At 40.8% G+C, this 21,431-nt stretch overlaps 3 protein-coding genes across 6 annotated transcripts in view; 1 reads left to right on the forward strand and 2 right to left on the reverse strand.

Annotated features, from left to right (window-relative positions):
* Positions 1–2,711, reverse strand: part of LIAS (lipoic acid synthetase) — an 18,649-nt gene extending 15,938 nt beyond the window's left edge. Inside the window, exons 1-2 of one of the 2 annotated variants that reach the window (XM_008581982.1) lie at positions 2,614–2,711; positions 1,007–1,179 (exon numbers count right to left, since the gene is read on the reverse strand). In XM_008581982.1, coding sequence (XP_008580204.1) covers positions 1,007–1,179; positions 2,614–2,658 — 218 coding nt within the window. In that variant the 5' untranslated portion in view covers positions 2,659–2,711. The remainder of the gene's footprint in view (positions 1–1,006; positions 1,180–2,613) is intronic. The other variant, XM_008581981.1, reaches the window with a different exon arrangement.
* Positions 2,712–2,859: 148 nt separating this feature from the next.
* Positions 2,860–7,943, forward strand: RPL9 (ribosomal protein L9). 2 transcript variants are annotated; one of them, XM_008581983.1, is made up of 8 exons: positions 2,860–2,912; positions 3,347–3,393; positions 3,481–3,596; positions 4,161–4,256; positions 5,232–5,364; positions 7,212–7,292; positions 7,491–7,607; positions 7,843–7,943. In XM_008581983.1, exons 2-7 carry the CDS (start codon positions 3,348–3,350, stop codon positions 7,595–7,597), a joined length of 579 nt encoding a protein of 192 aa, XP_008580205.1. In that variant the 5' UTR covers positions 2,860–2,912; position 3,347; the 3' UTR covers positions 7,598–7,607; positions 7,843–7,943. The 2 variants fall into 2 exon arrangements, with proteins under 2 accessions (XP_008580205.1, XP_008580206.1); XM_008581984.1 differs by lacking the exon at positions 2,860–2,912 and adding an exon at positions 2,961–3,026.
* A 2,468-nt stretch (positions 7,944–10,411) lies between these two features.
* The window catches only part of KLB (klotho beta), a 32,987-nt gene continuing 21,967 nt past the window's right edge, over positions 10,412–21,431 (reverse strand). The window contains exons 4-5 of one of the 2 annotated variants that reach the window (XM_008581985.1): positions 15,700–16,843; positions 10,412–12,362 (exon numbers count right to left, since the gene is read on the reverse strand). In XM_008581985.1, coding sequence (XP_008580207.1) covers positions 11,974–12,362; positions 15,700–16,843 — 1,533 coding nt within the window. In that variant the 3' untranslated portion in view covers positions 10,412–11,973. The remainder of the gene's footprint in view (positions 12,363–15,699; positions 16,844–21,431) is intronic. The other variant, XM_008581986.1, reaches the window with a different exon arrangement.

Raw genomic sequence — 21,431 nt, forward strand, 5'->3', positions numbered from 1 at the left:
GCCGAGGGTTCGGATCCCACATACAGACCGGTTCCCGCTCACTGGCTGAGCGAGGTGCGGGTGCGGCACCGAGGGTTGCGATCCCGTTGCCGGTCCCAGTCCGGTACGGGCGCGACACTGAGGGTTGCGATCCGTTGCCGGACACGAAAAAAGACAAAAAAAAAAAAAAAAAAGTACTCTACTTGTTAAGAGGAAGGAGAGATCCCAACTGTGCTCTATCTGCTCTACATTCTAGATTTTTATGGTGGTTATTTGATAGAAAAAAATCTAAAATTTGGAGTGAAGACTATGTATCCTTGGGTTTCCCTTGACTTTCTCCCACTTGTGATCTAGAAGATTTTTTTTTTTTTTTTAATTAAAAGATGACTGGTAAAGGGATTTCAACCCTTGGCTTGGTGTTGTCAGCACCACGCTCAGCCAGTGAGCCAACCGGCCATTCCTATATAGGATCCGAACCCGTGGCCTTGGTGTTATCAGCACTGCACTCTCCCGAGTGAGCCACGGGCCAGCCCTGATCCAGAAGTTGTTGAATAAAGTACTTCTAAAACCAATTTGCCTTCTGCATGAAATTCCCTCACCATTCTTTCAAATTAAGGCAAGGTATCCATGTCATATGTAAAGTGACTGGGACAAGCAACAAGTTAGATCAACACCCAGTAACAATTAAAATTCACCAAGATCTTATAGATTAGTAGCAAGGTGATAACCTTTACTCTCTGAAGAAATTAGATGTTCGGTAGAAAATGGGGAGATGGCAGGATAAGATGGTCAAGTTCTAGGAAGGTTGGAAAAATAAAACTGTCAAAGGGCACAGAGAAAAGGAAAAGATTCCAACAACTTCGCCTACTTACGTGGTCTATCTGGATCTGTTGTCACTTCTTTATAATAATTTTCAGCTAAATTTTAAAAGTCTGAAATTAAAAATATATTCAAGGGCTTGGTTATATCTGAATATAATGTACAATGAAGGAATAGAACATTAAAATTATCGCAAAATTTCAATTACCTTTCTCCTTTCTGGCGTTTTAAGTTTCCTTTATATTCATCCCAGGTGCTCTTGTCTGCAAGATCACCAGATACAAAATCTTGAAGGTCTGGCCCATTCTGTAAAAATTCATGTTTTTTATCTGGCAAGGAACTGAATGGTCTGACAGGCCTGCATAAATATCTTCCAAATACCTAAAGAAAGAGTTCATTATGACATTTAGTGGGGTCTGCAAAAATTTAGTTTTAATCCACTATAATTCCTAAAGGGAGGGGAAAGCCAAAGAACTGATTCATAAATTATGTCAAACTATATAGGGGCTATAATTGCCTAGGAGATTAGAATATAAGATTAAAGAGGACCCAAGAGAAAGGAACCAACCCTAAGGGAGAATAGAAGTTAACTGTTTACTGCTCGATTTAGAATATATTTGAAAATCACTGGAACTGTCTACCACATGTCACACTTTCATGTACCCCATTTAAGGTGCTACAAAGTTACAAAGTTTGTCTTTCAAGGGGCCGGCCCGTGGCTCACTTGGGAGAGTGGGTGCTGATAACACCAACGCCACGGGTTCGGGTTCCTATATAGGGATGGCCGGTTGTCTCACTTGGGAGAGCCTGGTGCTGACAACACCAAGTCAAGGGTTAAGATCCCCTTACCGGTCATCTTAAAAAAAAAAAAAAAAAAAAAAAAAAAAGAAACCAACGAAGTTTGTCTTTCAAGATTTTTGTTTTCTTGGCGGCTGGCCAGTATGGGGATCAGAACCCTTGACGTTGGTGTTATCAGCACCAAGCTCTAACCAAGTGAGCTAACTGGCTAGCACTATCTCTCAAGTTTAAACTTCTTTAAATGGAGTAGGTACCACAGCTTTAAATTTTCTATTCCTGACTTGAGTCAAGGAAGTTCAAAAGGAAATTTGCAAATCTTTCTAGCTCGGGCTTTGGATAAGCACTAAGTGTTAAAACGTAGAGGTAATGCCCAGTTGGCTTCAGAGAACTAGAAGGAGAGAAACCAAACCTAAACTTTTTATTTTCTAGGTTACATTGTTTCTATGTTCGAACATGGCAGTCATTCAATAAACATCTGTTGAGCAGAAGAAACCATGGTATTTTGGCTTCTAGATCTGAACACAAACGTGCACGAGATAGCCCAAATACTTTAAACTTCACGAGTCAGTACGTGTAACGCAAAGGAACCTGCAACAATTCAAAAAGAGTGCTTGTCAGAGCGCTGCATTATCGCTACTGCCCTAGCCCACGTCTACAGCTAAAGCCTAGAGGACAGGTTTGTGTTCTTAGTTAGCAGTGAGTGATGTCTAATGCACAGACAGAGCCCAAAACAGAGTTGTTATTTGGGGTGCTCCACTAAATCTAGGGTACAAACCACATTCTAAGCGGGAAGAAAACCTTCAGCGCCAGCCCAGAGAGACGTTCAACAAACCAGTACCAGAGACTGCACCTCATGGGGGTGTCGGGAGAATTAAATGGGATACTACATAAAAAACGTTTAGATCAGTGCTTGGCTACAAGTGAACACTCAATAAGCGTTGGCCTTTTATTACTGGGCCCTCTAAGGGATGGGAGCCCCTCACCCCACGCCCGAACCCCGGTCATCCTACCGCTCACCCGGGGCCCCAGGGTGCGGGCGGCGTCCCGGCAGCGTAGAGACATCCCCTGACTAGGCCTAGCAGGGTCGAGGGGTTGAGGTGTCACTAATACCCTGGAAAGGGCAGAGGGAAAATCGGTCGCTTGGTTTATGACAAAGCAACTGAGCCACTCCTGACCCGCAGGAACTTGAGCTACTCGGCGATTGGCTCCTCTAGCCTCAGTGGCGTCGCGCACTCATGACGCAATACGCAGGGCCCTTACGAGTTACAAGAACGTGATGACAAAAGACGTTCTCTTTTGGCCGCATCTACTGCGAGGTGAGGGTGTTTCTGTGTTCGGTGAGCCCTGGGAATCTGAAGTCATCGGCTCTGGGAAAGCCAGTGGCACAGGTCCGAGGCTCGGAGCCCTTGTCCTGGTTGTTCCCCAGCTCGGTGAGCGCCGTATGGACCTGGCGGCACCAGGATGCGAGTCCTATTCTGGGCTTTTAGGCCTGCCCCCGCCCCTCAACCTTACTGGGATGGCGCCTCCTAGATGGGACTTCCAGGGTTGGGCCGAGCGGGTCTTTACCCGTTGGGCCTCGTAACACCCGCTTTGAAACTGCTCCTGGCAGTCGGGGCCGCGCCTTGGGCCATTCTTGGTCTCGGTCCTTCTGTGTCTTCCCCGGGAGTTCCGCCTGGGAGTCTCCGGTAGGAATGGAGCTCTTTGCGGTGTAATTTGCTAGCTTTTTTACTCCGAAGTGTTTGTGTTTCAGAATGAAGACCATTCTCAGCAATCAGACTGTCGACATTCCAGAAAATGGTATGAGACTTGATGTTTTTCTCTTAACATTTTACTACGTGCTCTAAGCCTTGTTTTGTGGCCTCACGAATCTGTTCTCTCTTGTAGTCGACATCACTCTGAAGGGACGCACAGTAATAGTGAAGGGCCCCAGAGGAACCCTGCGGAGGGACTTCAATCACATCAATGTAGAGCTCAGCCTCCTTGGAAAGAAAAAGAAGAGGGTGAGGGTTTTTTTTTTTGCGTTTTTTCCCGATGCTTAAATTGCTTGTTTGTAAGGGAGTAATTTATAACGGCATCAAATTTGGTTGCCTTAAAATTTTATGAATTGAGGTCCAATGTTTTTACCATAAAATTTGGCATCCAGAATTGTAACTAGTTTTGCCTTAGTGAAGTCGGAAAACCAGATTTTTAGTACAACGGATTACAAAGCCCAACAAGTAGTCCTCATCAGTGTCAGGTTTAACACTGTTAGAGTTAGGAACTGGGTGATAGGTTTTTAAACCTAATGACTTAGTTTTCCAGAAGTGAAGTTTGTTGAGACTTGTACTACAATCTGTGGTTTGGGGTTGTCATTCCTTTGTGAAATTATCTGTGATGTAGAGTAAAAAAAACATTTGTGAATTACTGGAGGCATTAAATGTGATTGGATTTTTCCAGTTGAAAATCATATGCTTTGGTTAGGATCGATTCTAGAATCCAGAGTAATTCAGGGAGTAAATGGACTGTTTACTTGCAGCCTATTTCTTCCTGGAAAGAATCTTCTGAATTTTTTTCTTCTGTTACAGCTCCGGGTTGACAAATGGTGGGGAAATAGAAAGGAACTGGCTACTGTTCGCACTATCTGTAGTCATGTACAGAACATGATCAAGGGTGTTACGCTGGTAAGCAGAATGATTAGACTTACTTGTTTTGGAAGATGAGGTTTTTCAGCTGTAGTTTATGTGTGCAACACAAGTATCTACTGCAGAGAGTGTTTTTTGCATGTAATTTGGTGAGATACATGAACTCTAGAACTTGGCAAATAGGCGTGCCTAAGTCTTTAGAATTAAGTGATAAATGTGAGTAAAGACCAGATGGGTGCAATATTTAAAAAGAAGGCTGATGGTGTTTTTTTCACACAATAAATTTCACACCTTTAGGATTTTGTATGTTTTTGTGGTTTTTTTTTTTAATCGAAAATCTGCAGCTGCAGCGCGTAGGGTAGGCTTTGATTACTTGTTGGTACGCCTTTCACCACCAGGACCCCTTTAGGGGAAATTAGATAAGATCTAATTTCTGAGCTCCCTCACTTTTCCCTAAATGTATATCTCATGTCACTATTCTTTCCACCCTCCTCTCCCCAAGATAAAGTTCATGCTCAAATGGTTTTCTTTGCATTTAAATAAAACCCAGCCGTTCTAGAGTGTACCTGATAATGGCACCCTGTATTTCTACTATAAACCTATTTGATCATGTTTCCCATATCTACTCTTGCTTCCAGACTAAATTCCTTGAAGGCAGGGGACCTGTCTTGTTTAGCTGGATCTTGCCATCCAGTAACTCAGTAAATGTTAGTCCAGGTGTTAGTCCAGTGCCCAAATGAGGGGCTTTGGGGTTCTCATTAAAAGAAGCTAGCATTGTTTACTGTTGGCATAAGAGAGAGTAAAATGCTTCCTTAAGGAGCTTTATGGTTCAGTGAGCAGACAGAAACATGTTTGTAAGGCTTGGTACAGGTGACAATTTTTATAGAACCTTGACAGTGAGTGCTATGTAAAGGCTGTTACACTTTAAAATTTAATGTAATCATTCTACAGGATTCAAAAACTGGATTTATTTAAAACTTCTCATATTGCTAACAGCTTATTTATTTAACATAGGGCTTCCGTTACAAGATGAGGTCTGTGTATGCTCACTTCCCCATCAACGTCGTTATTCAAGAGAATGGGTCTCTTGTTGAAATCCGAAATTTCTTGGGTGAAAAATACATCCGCAGGGTTCGAATGAGACCAGGTATGTGCTTACCTTTCAGATGTGATTCAGAAATTTTTCCAACATACTTTTGAAGGTTGGTGTTTTGGGGTTGTCTCTGAGTAAAACCAGATTTATTTCAGAACTATCTCTTAAGCATGCTTATAATAACTCTTGGTGCTAGTTAAGGGTTTATCTTTATACCAGTTGTGACTCCTGAAGGTTTATACAGTGGAGTAGTTTGAGGAGCATGGTAGCTGCATTTAATTAGTTTTGCAAGCTGAAATCTTAAAACATTTTTTAAAGTTTTGATTTTATTAAGTAATGAAGATATATACTCGTGTATAACCGTGTGTATTAAATGCTGAGTATCCCCTATCTGAGATGCTTGGGACCAGAATTGTTTTGGCTTTGGGATTTTTTTTGGATTTTGGAATATTTGCGTGTACATACATAATGAGGTATCTTATGGATGGGACCCAAGTCTAAACACGAAATTCATTTACATTTTAAATACCTTATGCACATAGTCTGAAGGTAATTTTATACGATAGTTTTATGCATGAAACAGTTTGTGTAAATTGACCTCTCAGTGTCTTAGCCACCCATGTGAACAGTCTGGTTGTTTGACAACAACATCATTCTTCACCATGAATTTATATGCTACCATAAACAATTATTTTCTTAAACTTATTCACACAAAAGTACTTAACAGTAAAAAATATGATGTACCATTAGTACAGTAAAAAAAATAATGTTCTCACGGTAAATAAGCAGCACAGTAGTGTCACCAGAATACCTATATCAGCTGTTAAAGAACAGCAGCAACAAAAAATGGCAGGCTTTCAGTCTCTACCTACAGTGCTGTGTTTTGAGCACCTATGTTTTGACTGCAACCCCTCATGTGAGGTTGGGGATTTTGAGTTTTCAGATTAGGGATGCTCAACCTGTTTATACTATAGTATATAATATAGGGTGCAATGTGAAGTTTAAATACACATGTACATTGTGGAATGATTGAAATGATCAGGCTAACTAACATATACATCGCTTCACATACTTTGTGGTGAAAACATTTATTTATTTTAAAAGATGACTGGTAAGGGGATCTTAACACTTGACTTGGTGTTGTCAGCACCACGCTCACCCAGTGAGCAAACCGGCCATCCCTATATGGGATCCGAACCCGTGGCCTTGGTGTTATCAGCACCACACCCTCCCAAGTGAGCCACAGGCCGGTCCCGTGGTGAGAACATTTAAAAAAAAAATTTTTTTTTTCTTTTGACCAGTAAGGGGATCACAACCCTTGGCATGGTGTGATCGACACCACACTCAGCCAGTGAGCGCACCGGCCATCCCTATATATGATCCGAACCCGCGGCCTTGGCGCTCCCCGCACCGCACTCTCCCGAGTGAGCCACGGGGCCGGCCCTGAGAACATGTAAAATTAAAGATGCTCTCTTGATGCTTTTTTAATCCATTGGGATGGGAAGAAGAAAGAGTCTTAGTACCAACTTAATAGCTCTCCAAAAATATTCTATGGTGACAACCCTTATGTAAAAAACTTAAAGGATACCAAATACAGTAGGAATCAGACTTGGTACAAAGCTTTGTACAACTAAATTATACTATCTGAACGAATACCTTAATTGAATCACTAAAAGAGTTTGTAACCATTGTAACCACTCTGGGACTCTGGTGCATTCAAGCAGAAACATAAATAAGATTTTATCCAGATAAGTCAGATCCTATAAAACCAAAATCTCAAGAGAAGGTTCGTTTGGTGCATGGAATTTTAAATGGAATTAATTACTATCCCTGGAATTTAAATATTTCATATCTTGATCCGATTTATGTTGACACAATGCAAATACCCCCTCCCCTTTTAGGTGTTGCTTGTTCACTCTCTCAAGCCCAGAAAGATGAGTTAATCCTTGAAGGAAATGACATTGAACTTGTCTCAAATTCAGGTTTGTATGTTTATTATGTCTAATTAAGCCTACAAAATTTTGTCTTAAATCTTGTAGTTGAATACATGGTATTTTATTTACTACATTTGATTAGATTTTTTAATTGTGGAAATTAGAAGGCTATCTCAAGGACATTCTGAGATTTTTAAGATGGGTTTGGCTGATGAAGTAATTGCCTTATCTTTTTCACTCCTGCAGCTGCTTTGATTCAGCAAGCCACAACAGTTAAAAACAAGGATATCAGAAAATTTTTGGATGGTATCTATGTCTCTGAAAAAGGAACAGTTCAGCAGGCTGATGAGTAAGAGCTAAGAGGTAGGTTCTTGTAGTGTCTGTGTTTTATTATTGCTTCAGTTGGGAGTCTACTAGAAGACTTACACTGGAGTTGTAATGGTCAAAAATGGAGAGTTGAGTTCTGGAACACAGTAAATTTGGTAGAATAAGATCAAATTGGCATGAATTTAAAGTAGGTTTTAGATTATTTAGAATAAAATTTCTGGGCAAGGGAATTAATGGAGATTTACAGATGTTTTTATATTTCTTTTTACAGTTGTCCAGCTACAGAAACAAACAACAGGATGATTCCCAAGACATGCTTGTAAATTTTAATGATGGAATAAAAGACCTATTCATTTGGGACCTTTTCTTAAACTGATTATCCTTTCCAAGTACTTGGCAAGTAAACAGTTCAGGAATAGACTCTAGTGTGCTAAGAACAATGCAGAGGGAAGAGAAAATTAATTTTTTTCTGTTTTTTCCTTCATGGGAACCAAGTGGCCTGAATCTCATTCTTGAAGGAATAGCAAGGATATTTCAGGCAAGAGAAATATGGTACCGTGACAGGCAGACAGCACGGGTGTTCATTATTGGATGTAGAACTTTGAAAATATCCTGAAAGTGTCTATTTTGCCAAGGCATGAATTTGAATTAAAGCAGGTGTGCCCTCGTCACTTGTGAAAAAAACAGCTGAGAAGTGAGACAAAGTGATACAGCCTCTGGAAGAGTTGAAAGACACAGTTAATTCGTGTTTATGATGAATATAATTGCGTTGGTCCAAGGTCTCTGTAATCTTGCTCTCTACCCTCAGCCATTTACTTCCATACCCTGGACCTTGATATTTTAAAAAAACTGATAAGAACCCTTCCCAGCATCTCTTAATTTCATGTGTTATACTTAAAAAATGATGCGATGCCACCGTAGTAGATATTCTTTAACTCAGCATGGTGACCCCCAAATCTCTTCCTGCAATCTTCCGCATCTCCTTTGGTGGAAATTCCGGCCTTCCAATTTCTCAGGCAAAACTTAACATTCCACCTTTATTTCCTTTTGACACATACATCCAGTTCATCAGGAAAGCCTGATGGATGCCTTCAGAATATGTTCAAAGACTTTATTAGAAAAATAAAGCAATAAAAAAATGAGGGGGATCTATAGATTTTGAAACTACGGAGGTAGCAATGAGTTGGAACAAATAGATCTTATTTAGATCTTGATTCAAGTACACCAATCGGGTATATGATATTAAGGAGTTAATCTGGTTTTTTCCGTGTCCGGCAACGGATCGCAACCCTCAGTGTTGCCCCCGTACCGGACCGGGGACCGGCAACGGGATTGCAACCCTCGGTGTCGCTCCCGCGCCTCGCTCAGCCAGTGAGCGGGAACCGGTCTGTATGTGGGATCCGAACCCTCGGGCGGGAGCGCTGCCGCGCTTCCCAAGCGGTGCACTATCCAGTTGCTGGTTGTAGTGATTTCCATGATAACTTGGGCGTGGTAAGTCTACTTCTCCAGGGAAGACTTTTATGTGTTTTCTATGTCTGTGGATAAGCACTTGTGTGATGTTTTCCCAACTTGGAGGTGTAGGTGCCTGCATTTTGTTAATGAAAAAATATACCCAGAAGTAAGTTAATCACTTGACACACAGCTTGGGAGAAGAGGAAGGCAGTGTTTGGGCAGAACCGAGTTATAATGCCAAAGCCATTCACATTCCATGATCTTACAATTGACCACATTGTTAGTTGGATATAAATAATCAGCATAAACTAGTTTATTTGGAATAAATTACACTGAAAATTAAGCATTTAGTCACAAAGGCCTCAGTTTCCAGAGGCTCTTTAAACACTGTAGTTGTGATGTTTCCATCTATGTCAATTTAGTGAAAGGTTATATTGAATACATAAAGTAACACAAGTTAAATGTCAAGGTGATATTTTTTTCCCCAGCAAGTCTTAGAACAGCTTAAACTCAAGATCTTATCTATTTGCTCCTTTCAAGAGCTATCAACAGTTTCTGACTGACTTGATGATTTTTAAATGAGTTTTATGATAAACTTGAACATTTTAGTAAGTATAATACATCATGACCCAGACAAAATATTTACCTAAGGATTCTTGTATGATAGTTTAAAAATTAGTAAAATAATCCCCAAGTATTGGACAGGGAGGACTGTACACAGGGTTTAAGAACTATTTGGGGGAGTTTATGGCAAGGTAACAAGTTCAAAAAGGGACAGGGCTGGGTGTTAGCTCACTTGGTTAGAGCATGGTGTTTTAACCAGGGTCAAGGCTTTGCCAAAAAAGGGGGGGGATATAAGCTTAAACTTATTTTTTGGGTGATTGGCCAATACAGGGATCTGAACTCTTGACCTTGGTGTTGCAACATTGCTCTAACCAACTGAGCTAACTGGATAGCCCCTTAATCTCTTAATGTGAAGACAAAAAAAAATTGTGAAGGTAATGGAGTTGTCAGTCATGAATATGAGATACTTTAGTCATAGGGCATAAAATAGAGACCGGAAAGCAAAACCTGAAAGGTTAGTTACAAATCTTTGCTATTCCTATGCCTGTCTGTACATTTCTTTTACAAGACCTTGATGTTAACGAGAGATTGATATGAGTTGCTCAACTGACAGGATTTTCACTGGGGTGAATGGGGTATAAATGGGAAAAAAACCCAGCCAAATGATTCTTTTAAATGACTTAGTCTTTCTACATAACTAACATAATAAAACAATCAGTAATTATTCATTGTCTTAGGCACATAGTTCTCAAAGGGAAAATACCAAAAATTCTTGCAGCGCATACCTAAAAACTGCCAAAATTGGGGAAGTGGAGGCAAGGAGACAGAAAAACATAAGCAAAATTTTACTGTTAGAATTTGGCTAGTCAAGTAGCAAATCGCTTTCCCAGTGTGCATTTGCTTGAATTGACCAATTTTATTATCTCTTTGCAGTATCTTTGAAAATTACTGCTGTTGATTATCAATTAGAAAATTATGTACTGGATTTGGCTTCTGACATAGGCGGACTTGGAATACGATCACAGTTGCCTTTATTTAGGGTAGTTTCCTACTAAAGTTTTTTTGAATAGAAGAACTTTCTTTTGACTTAACGGGACAGACAATGACTAGTTACTGTGTGTAATGGGTGGTTATTTAAATGTTGACTAATCTAAAGAAAGAATAGGTATAAATGGATATAGTCAAGTTTTTTCCCTCCATTGTTTAGAATACACTGAACAAGTCTAAAGTACAGTTTATTTTAAAAAAAGTCAAACTCTCCATTCAGGTTCAGATTTAAGAATTTATGTAATCCTATTCTAAAAAGGTTCTGTAAAAAAAAACAATTTTAACTCATTCAGGCTGTAAACATACTGAATTGTATCCAAAGTGTCACAGTTGCTATGTCCAGGTATTATGGCTGCATTCTAAACCTTGAAAAGTACCTATATACGTGTGGTGTCGGTATAGTGAAGCTCCTCTGGGGAGAGAGCAAGTCTTAGGGAATAAAATGCCCTTTGACGACTATTGATAACTGATAAGTAAAACTTTACGTCTTTTTAGGATGTTTAGCTTTCCTAAGTATACCCAATCTTGTTTGTCACCTCTCAAAAATCAGTGCAGGAGGAATGATGCCAATTTATTTAAAGGAGAAGTTGCTATACTATGAAGTTGAGTGACTTCCCTGTCTTCACAGGTAGTTAGGTCTTGCTCTCCTTAATCTTAGTCCTGTGATCTTTCCATGAGATGAGTTATGGAAGTTACGTGTTATTTTTTTAAAATCAGATCTAATAAAAATTGCAAAATTAGATGTTTTATACGTGCTTGGTAATTTTTATTTCTGTTGATAAAAACTAAGGGATTGATGTGCTTAAGAGTATGCTGTAACTGGCTGTTGACAGCACTACATACCCTATTGGGTTTTTTCTTTCCATTTGAGAACCACCCTAACCTAAAGGATAAAGCACCTTGTTAAAAGTGACAGAATATATCACTGACTATCCAGTTTAAAGAAGAATTTAAAATCTCTGCTTGGAGTCTAACAAAACAGAAAGTTTCACTTTTCAGAAATTTCTTTTACCGTAAGTAGCTATTGGTATTTAGAGAAGAATGGTGGAAAACAGCTCCTCAAACTTCATGAAGCAGTGTACCAGGTAATCCTCGTAGCTTACAGTCTGTCAGGGTGAAGCTTTTCTGTTCAGATCCAAGAACTGAATTCACTGGTGTCAACACCTAAAGGAGAATTCATTTGAACCACGTAGCAGAGACATCGATTGTCATCACCTTCATTATCTCATTATCTCAAATTGTTGTTATAGAATACAGGTATATCTTCTGTAAATTACCAGTATATGGAACTGGAGTGAATTTTTAAACTTTCTATCATGCAGACAGAAATGAGATCAGTTTAGCTAAGAACTCTCTCGTGGCCTTTCTTTAATGGTATGTGTTGTAAGTTCTTTGCTTTCCAGTGTTTTCTTCTCTTTCGCCTGTGAAAAATGGTGATTGATAAAAGTAGAACCAGAGTGGAAAAAAAGCAACAACCAAAGAATATCAATGGTTTTTTCTGCATAAGAAATAAGCAGACAGTGCACTCTGTGTTTCTTTGAGTTTGACTGCATCTAGGAATACTGTTCTCGGGAGGGAAGCCATTGCTGCTGATCAGTTTGTTGTAAGACTGTATTGAGGATTTAGCCTTGAAATGAGATGTGAAGAATCCAAATCTGGGTTTAGATTTTTCTTCGGTCAGTTTGAATGCATAATAGCCTTTGATTTTGACTTTATCAATCAGGTATGCTGAAAAATATCAGAAATGAACATTATTAATCACAAATAGACTATAAAGTATCTTTGAATAAGAGTTTAGTTTTCATTGAAACAAGATAGGGGCCGGCCCGTGGCTCACTTGGGAGAGTGCGATGCTGATAACACCAAGACCACGGGTTTGGATACCTGTATAGGGATGGCCGGTTAGCTCACTTGGGAGAGCGTGGTGCTGACAACACTAAGTCAAGGGTTAAGATCCCCTTACCGTTCATCTTTCTAAAAAAAAGTCGTGCCCATAAAAGTAGTGATTCTCATTAAGGGTTTTTTGTATTGTTCTGGTGGCTGGCTGGTATGGGGATCTGAACCCTTGCCCTTGGTGTTACTGACATCATGCTCTAACCCAGTGAGCTAACCAGTCCCTCATTAAGGAGTTTATGGACATTTATTCTTTTATGATCCATGGGAATAAGAAGGGGAAAATATGTGTAATAATTTAAGTCTAAAAAGAAGTTTGAAGAACTCTGATCCATAAATAATCCAGAAACACTTGGGGAAAGAAGCAAATTTAAGAAGCAGAGCCTTGAAAGTAGAAGTACTTCTTACTTTTGTTCAAAGGGTCACAAGCAGAAAAATCTTGCCTATGTGGCCTGATTCCAAACTTCATCTGTCCTGTTAGTGCGCCTATTAACCATACTTGGTTTCCCTAGTCTCATTCTTCATTCTTCTGGTTGACTCCTTCACGCTTTTCCTCCCTCGTCAAACATACAGCACCTCCTCTGTCGTCCTTGTTTCCTACTTCACTGAAAAATTGAAACATTCGGAGGAGAATTTCTTTAATCTCCCACAGTCACATTTTCCTACTACCCCTTGCCATCTGCACTCATACAAGGGTACTTCAAAAAGTTTGTGGAAAAATAGAAATAAAAATAGGAATCCTTCCATGGACTCCTTGAAGACCCCTGGTATATTCAGCCTTCCCTGCTCCAGCAGAGGCTGTCTTCTCCACTTATACATGGAGTTTATTCCCTCTTGATATTGTGCTGTCTGTTCTCCCTTTTCTTTTCTCGTGTATTAAATTTTCCTCACTATTGGATCATTTCCATATAAAGATGCTATTTTAATTAATAAAAACAAAGAACTCTCTTGATTGCACATCCCCCTCTAGCCATCTTTTACAGCACTGGCTCCTGTTCAGTCTTTTTCTGGTTTCTCCTCATGTCTCTAACCTCTGAAATGCTGAAATGTCCCAGGGCTTAGCCCTGTTCTCCATGCTGCTCTTAGTGATTTCAGCCAGCTTTATTTTAAATACCATCCATTTATTTTTGACTCCCAAATTTGTATCTCAGCCCCAGACTTCTGTCTTGAACCTGACACTTGTATCTATTGGCCTACTTGATACCTGTGATTGGATGTGTAGTAGACATCTCATATTTAGCCTGTGCAACACCAAAGTCTTCAATACTCTTGCTCCAAAAACCTGTTCCAACCACAGCCTTCCCCAACCTGGTAAATGGCCACTTTGTTTTAGTTGCTCAAGCCAAAAGCTTGGAATTGGAGAATGTTAATTAAAAGCCAAAAACCTTGGAATTATTCTTGACTCTTCTCTCATACTCCACACCCAATCCTTTTGACTTTACCTTCAAAATACGTACAGAACCTAGCCACCTCTCACCACCCCCACTTTTAATAACCCTATCCAAGCCACCATTATCTCTTGCTTTGACCGTAGCAACTCTCCGTTTCTGTTCTCGCTTCGCTCCCTGCAACGTATTTGCAAAAGTGCAGCTAGAGCGAATCTTACCTCTCACCACCCCCACTTTTAATAACCCTATCCAAGCCACCATTATCTCTTGCTTTGACCATAGCAACTCTCCGTTTCTGTTCTCGCTTCGCTCCCTGCAACGTATTTGCAAAAGTGCAGCTAGAGCGAATCTTAAAATGTGTTCAATCATGTCACCTTTTTGTTTAAAACCTTCCAGCACCTTTCTATCACTCTGAGTAAAAGCCGCAGTTCCTACAGTGGCCTACTAAGTCCTACACAATCTGTCCCTTTCCTTACCTCTTTGACCTTGTCTTCTGCTACTTTCCCCTTCACTGATTCTTCTCCAGGCACTAGGACCTCCTTCCTGATCCTCAAACAGGCCAGGCATGCTCCCACATTAGGGCTTTTGCATTTGCTGTTCCCTCACCTACAACACTCTTCTTTCAGATAACTGCACTGGGTTGCTGCCTTGCTCTTCCAGATCTTTGAAGACTTACCTGACTGCCTTATTTAGAATTGTAACCACTCCTATCCCCCACCCCTGGGCACCCTCTTTCCTGCTCTGTTTTACTCCATAGAACTTTTTATCTCTGACACTATATCTTACTTATTTTGTTGATTTCATGAAATGTAGGCTCCATGAAAACAGCAGTCTTTATTTTGTTCAGTGATATGGGGCCTAGAATGATTTTTGCCCATATTAGGTGCTCAATAAATATTTGTTAAATGGATAAATTTCTGGGTTCTTTTTGCTACTTCAACAAATCTGTCATGAAATTTAAAAATAAAGTTAAACAATAAGAACCAGTGCTGAGAAGGGTATGTGAGTTAAGTACTACATTGCTGTTATGACATTTGGCCCAGTAAGTCCATATTGAGGAATCCATCCTAAGGAGATAATCAGAAGTGAAGATAAAGATTTCTATACAAAGACACCGTCTTTGTTAGTAGCAAAAAAATTAAAAACGACCAAAATATGGAGAGATGGTTATGTACATGAAAATATGTCAGTATGATGGGATATTAAGCAACCATTAAAATAATGTTTACAAGGGATGAAGGCAGCATCGTTAAAAATGTTTACAAGGAATTTTTTATGACATGGAGCACTTATTTATAATATGATATTAAGAAAAAGTTGGAGGGCTGGCTGGTTAGCTCACTTGGGAGAGCATGGTGCTGGTAACACCTAGGTCAGGGGTTCAGATCCCTGCTGGCCAGCTGCCAAAAAAAAAAAAAAAAAAGAAAAAGTTGGATACAAGATGGTTATAGCATGAGCCCAATTGCATTAAAAAAGCCTGGCAAGCATGCTGGAAGTAAATAATCCAAAATATTGACAGTGCTTACCTTGGAGAGAGATTTTAGGTGATTAAAAAAAAAAACAAAAACTTGTCAGATTTTCCCTAATGAGCTTGTGTTACTTTCACGATTGAAGTTTTTTTCAAAAATTCAATAGGAAGTCCAGTTTTCAGGACAAAAACCAATTGACAGGGCTTGGGTGCTACAAATCTGACACTCAAGAATGAACCTTCTCCCTCATCCTTTTTTGTTCATATTAGTTGAGAATCTCACACTTGACTATCTGAAGTAGCCCCCACAACTCACCTTTCAGAGCCTCCTGAATGTACTTCTCCAAGTAGTATTTTCGGAGCTGGTCATTTTCCAGAGACTGGTCATCGATGCCGTTGGCCGTGATGTAGATGTCCAAGTCTCCATAGTTCTTCCGGATCCACCGCAGCAGCTTGCGCTCTCCCCAGGGCACCACGGTCAGGCGCGTGGGGGAGCTCAGGCGGGTGATGTCCTGCAGGAACTGCACATCCCTGTCCGCGTCGTAGCGGCTGCCGCTCTGCTGCTCGTGCATCACGAACCTGGTGGTGAAGTGGTTCAGGGCGTAGAAGTCGGCCGCGCCCTTGACCAGCCTCCTCTCGTCCTCGGTGAAGCGGGGCAGCGCGGAGCTGGAGAGCCCTCGCCTGTTCTTGGAGGCGAGGTACTCTCTCATGGCCAGCGGGTAGTCCCCTGTCTTGAAGAGGGGTTCTGCGAACCAGGCGATCTCGAACTGGAGGAAGCGCTCAGCCGCCGTCCAGTGCGAGTCGGCGTAGGGGTTGGCGGGCTCCGCCCAGTCCGAGTGCAGAGACAGCGACACGGCTCCGCGCTGGGCCGGCCTGTACTGCTGGTCGTAGAGGTGCCACACCAGGGCGTGGGCGATCAGCAGGTTGTGGGCTGCCCGGTAAGTGTCGTTACTAGTGCGGTTGTAGATGTCACTCAGCCGGTTGGGCTCATTGATGGTGATCCAGAGCTTCACCAAGTCCCCCAGCTCCTGGAAGCACAGCCCTGCATAGTCCAGAAAGGCCTTGACTGTCGATGGATTTAGCCACCCGCCGCGGTGCAGCAGAGGCTCGGGGAGACCTAGGTGGGCGTGGGTCGGGTGGTACAAGGTGACCATGGGGGAGATGCTGAGCTTCAGCCCCTCGCTGACCACACACCTGTAGTACCTCAGGGCTTGTCGGTTAACTGAGGACAGATTGCCAGTGGGAAGGACTGAGACCCAGTCCAGAGCAAACCGGTAGTGGGTGACTTTCATTTTTGCCAACATCGCAAGTTGTTTTTTGATGCTGACAAAATCTGTGCATTGAGCTGGCCGTGTTTTCAGCCTCACCCCTTCCACTCGGTGCAGCAGTCTGTTGCCTGTGGCATTCCACACATACAGGTGAGGATCACTGAACTGTGGGGAGGAAGCCACAGACTCCGGCTGTGAAAGACAAGCACATTCAGATGAAGCATGTGCTGCCAAACAGAGGCTGTTAGCATACCAGGTCTGAGAGGAAGAAGGGCCTGATCTTATTCTGCTTCTCACTACAAAAGAGAAAATAAATGATGCATATGTCCTTCATAATGACCAGTGTGTTCCGGCTGTTCTGTTGATGTCAGAGAAAAGACCTGATGGATTATCCTTCCTTCCAGCCCTTGAAATCTCCTAGGGAGACCAGAAAACAGGGAAGGAACCACACCCTAGGGCTTGGCTTGGAAAACAAGTTGTTTGAGAAAACAGAGAAGCCATTTTCTAGTTCATTTGACCTCAAAACCCAGGTTATATAGTGGGATCTCATGTGATTCTGTTCAAATGCATCAGGAAATTGTCTTGGTAACCTCAGTTAAAAGCAATTTATAGCAGGGTTTAGATGGAAATTGTCTTGGTACCCAGTTAAAGGCAATTTATGGCAAGGTTTAGAATCCATCCATTAGACAAAATTAAACACTGCCATAAATTCCAGACAAAATTAAAGTTCCAGTTTAGAGGGTTTCATTGAGATCAGCACTTGGAGTTAGAGGAGGCTGGTTGACCCCAGCCACAGTTCCTAAAAGAGGCAGGTGGGAGGGGGCAGACAATGATCCCCTGCATTGGATGAATAAAACTAACTCCTATTCGAAAGGTTCAAGTGATAATCACATTTGCATCCATTATGTCTCCCCCTCCCATGTGCCTGTGAGAACACAGCATTGATTCATCCAACAGGAGAATATTGAACACTTTCTCTGTGCAAGGGACTTGGGTTATGAGTGGAAAGAACAATAAAATACCCCCAGAAATTCCCAGGCTTGACTCTTGGATCTGATAGTGTCTCATTCCCTGCCTCTCCACCAAGGAAAAAGCTCTGCTCTACTTCTGTTCCTTTGAAACTCAGGCTTGGCAACTATATGGTGATGGAGCAATGTCGCCCACTTCACAGGTGTGCTATGAAGACTCAATGACGGGGAAAGTGCTCTGTCAACTCTAAAGCACAAACATCAGGTAGTCATGACTTGGGTTTAGTTTTCCCTGGTTGCAATAATTACCTGCTAGGCCCTTGTGTCTAAACTAAAACAAAACCCTTTGGCTTAAGAAAAACATTTCCAAATTCAAGACTAATAAGGGAAAGTAAAAGTTCTGTACTTGTTTTAAAATACTTTTTCTTCTCATGACCGAATTTAAATGCACCAGGAAAAAATGATAATTAACCTTTGGTAAATATTTTCCCTCTCGTTATCTCACGTGTCATCTTTCATAGTCTAATTACAAAATCATATCACTGCCCATTTGCCATCTGCCAACCAGTTATCTAGAACATTAAACTGAAAGGACATTGATCATGTGAGCATGAAGTTAAATCTGTATATAATTAATTATTTGAGTAAAATCCTCTTAGCCTAGATTCCCAGTTTCAGTGTTTTGAAAGCTCAGAATGTCACAGTATTGAAAGCGTGTTTACAAAAAGCAATCTTGCCATGAAGCAAGGCAACATCAAATAAAAATCTGTCTTACTCTTTACTTTTTTTTTTTTAAAGATGACTGGAAACGGGATCTTAACCCTTGACTTGGTGTTGTCAGCACCACACTCTCTGAAGAGAGCTAACCGGCCATCCCTATATAGGGATCCGAACCCTTGGCCTTGGTGTTATCAGCACCACACTTTCCCAAGTGAGCCACGGGCCAGCCCTAAAATCTGTCTTAAAGCCTCCAGAAAGTATTAGTCTTTAACAGCAAATGGGTATGATTAATCTGCTAAGAGATCTACTTAAAGATGATACATCCCAATCCCAATCCTGATCCCAGAACTTGTTTCTAAATTCCTATCCCTGGGGGAGGGGGTGGGGTCAGGGAGTAATTGCATAAGAGACACAGAGCAATTATGATTTGTAATGATGAACATGCTAATAATATTGATTTGATCATCAAAAAAATATATTGATTTGATCATCACATACTGTACAGAAATACTGATAGTCAACTCTGTACCCCATAAATATGTATAATCAAAAATAAATAAATAAACAAAATCCTATTCCCCACCAAAAAGATCCTGGGTTCCTTGGAGAAATGGCTCTTTCCAGGTTGGGGGCAGGAAAAGAATGAGGTGAGGCTGGGACATCTTATGCCAGAAAATAAAGTACTTAAAAACTGAGAGGGAAATGTCAAAAAGACATAGGAGCAGCTAGAAGGGTCCCATTGGCTAAATTTGAGACAATTTGAGCATCAGAAGGAACAATGTCATACTGACAATAATGAATTATAAAACATTGAACTTAATAAATTCCAGCTAATAAATTCAGAAAGAATAATCTAATTATTGGCCTGGACTCTCCAAAAATGTCATTACCACTAGTTTGAGGAAATTACTCTGAATTATGTTAGATACAGTTATCAGGAAAGATTTCTTTGGAGGAGGTGGCATTTGAGATTGGCTTTGAAACTTTTCTTTCTTTTTTTCTTTTTTTGGTGGCTGGCCAGTTCAAGGACTTAAGATAAACCAATGTGTGATCTTGGTTCTCTCTCTTTTTTTTTTGGTGGCTGGCCAGTACAGGGATGGAACCCTGGACCTTGGTGTTATTAGCACCATGCTCTAACCAGCTGAACTAACTGGCCAGCCTTTGTTTGCATTCTTGATCCAAAAATACTTAAACATCTATAGAGAACATTTTTGGAATACAGTCATGCATCACTTAATGACTGGGATATGTTCTGAGAAATGCATCATTAGGTAATTTCATCATTGTGTGAACATCTTAGAGTGTACTTACTAGATGTAATAGCTTATCACACATCTAGGCTATATGGTATAGTCTATTGCTCCTAGCCAGCATCACCACAAATATGTGAGTAATGTGTTGTGCTACGACATTACGATGATTAGGACGTCACCAGAGGATAGGAATTTTCCAGTTCCATTATATTCTTATAGGACCACTGTCATACATGCAGTCCGTTGGTGACCAAACATTGTTAGGTGACACACGACTATATTTAGAGAAATTTTAATATGGATTATATGTTATATGGCATTGAATCAATGTTAAATTTCCTGGATATAATGATGTTATAATGATATAGAAGAATGTCTTTGTTCTTTGGAGATACATACTGAAGTATTTTGGGGTGGAACATAATGATGTGTCTGCAAGTTATCAATGACTCCTAAAAGAGAGAGGCAGAGAAAAAGCAAATGTGGCAATATGTTAAGAATCAGTCAGTCTTAAGAAGGGAATGTGTGCTTTCGTTGTACAAGTTTGAAATTTGTCAAAATGTTGGAGGTGAAAAAAATGCTAAGAGGCTAGGGGAGAATGAGATAGGGATGTGTGGGGAAGGCATACTAATGTTTTTAAAGCGTTACTTTAATTTGTTCAGTCTACCAAGAGAGGACTTCTAGTTTTCTGCCTACACAGCATCTATTCAGACATCCTTAGCTGATTTTTCCAAAAGCACCCTAATTTTTCTTGGCAAACCATTCATCCCCACTCTTAGTCTAAGTGGTTCAAGGGAAGCTGACTCCTTTCTGGATTCCAGGGGTGAGCATGAAACCCAGACCTAATTGGTCACAGACTTGTTTTTCCTTGACCCCTGTGATCAATTCTTGCTCCTAAAAGTAGGAGTGGGTCAGACATCTACAGTGTCAATCACTGGAGAACTGGTGGGTCTTCAGCTGAAACAGGAATTTGCAGGTTGGGTCTCCCATGCAGGTAGAGAAGGAAGTCTATTTCCGGGGATCTTTCTTTGCTGGGTCTGGAATTTTGAAAAATATAAACCCACTTGAAGTGGTAGGGAAAAGTTGGCTTGCCTCTGACATGTGGAGGAAGGGGTAGGAACTGGGTAACCAGGAGGCTGTATAGGGGACACAAGCTGAAGACAAGTCACTATGTTTATGTTACTCTCTGTATCTTTCCCCCTTTTATTACTCCTGATCCTTTACTAAAATCTTGTTTAAATATCCACAGAGGTTGAGATTCATAACCTGTGAACTTTGCCCACTCGTGGTTTGTACTCTTTTGTCTGATTCCATCCCTTGTACATCTTGTTGTCTTTCTATATGCTTCTAGAATACATGCAATAGTGTGGTATGGTGAGGTCCTATAACATAGTGGTCAGGAGACAGACATACGAAATCTGTGCACATTATGTAACCTCCCTAAACCTGTTTCCTTGCCTGTAAAATGGGGGTTTTAAGATGAAATGAGAGAATGCACATACACACATCAGTTAAATGCTTGGCACAAGGCAAAGGCTTTAAAAATAGTTATTATTTTGGAAAGAGTATTGTGCATCTGGAGGCTTGAGGACTACCTGTTAACAGTTCTACCACTACTCATGTTACCTTGGGCAAGTTGATAGGTCTCACTTTTCTCACCTGTAAAATGAAGGGTTTAGAATGAGAGGTCTCTGAGGTCTCACCTCACTCTAAAAGGTGATCTCGTTCTAAAAGATATGCACCTACCACATTCCAGGCACTGGTTTATTAAGGCAAACAGCTGGCATCAAAGCCTCAAACATCTCTGCCTCATGCAGCTTGTATTCTAGTAGGGCAGGA

Source organism: Galeopterus variegatus, unplaced genomic scaffold (genome assembly GCF_000696425.1).
Source record: "Galeopterus variegatus unplaced genomic scaffold, G_variegatus-3.0.2 Scaffold2498, whole genome shotgun sequence".
NCBI classification, from domain to species: domain Eukaryota; kingdom Metazoa; phylum Chordata; class Mammalia; order Dermoptera; family Cynocephalidae; genus Galeopterus; species Galeopterus variegatus.

Coding starts and splice junctions, on each gene's coding strand:
- RPL9 (XM_008581983.1), top strand. CDS start 3,348: ATGAAGACCATTCTCAGCAATCAGACTGTCGACATTCCAGAAAATG. Junction 5,365..7,211: donor CAGGGTTCGAATGAGACCAG/GTATGTGCTTAC, acceptor CTCCCCTTTTAG/GTGTTGCTTGTTCACTCTCT. Junction 7,293..7,490: donor TGAACTTGTCTCAAATTCAG/GTTTGTATGTTT, acceptor TCACTCCTGCAG/CTGCTTTGATTCAGCAAGCC.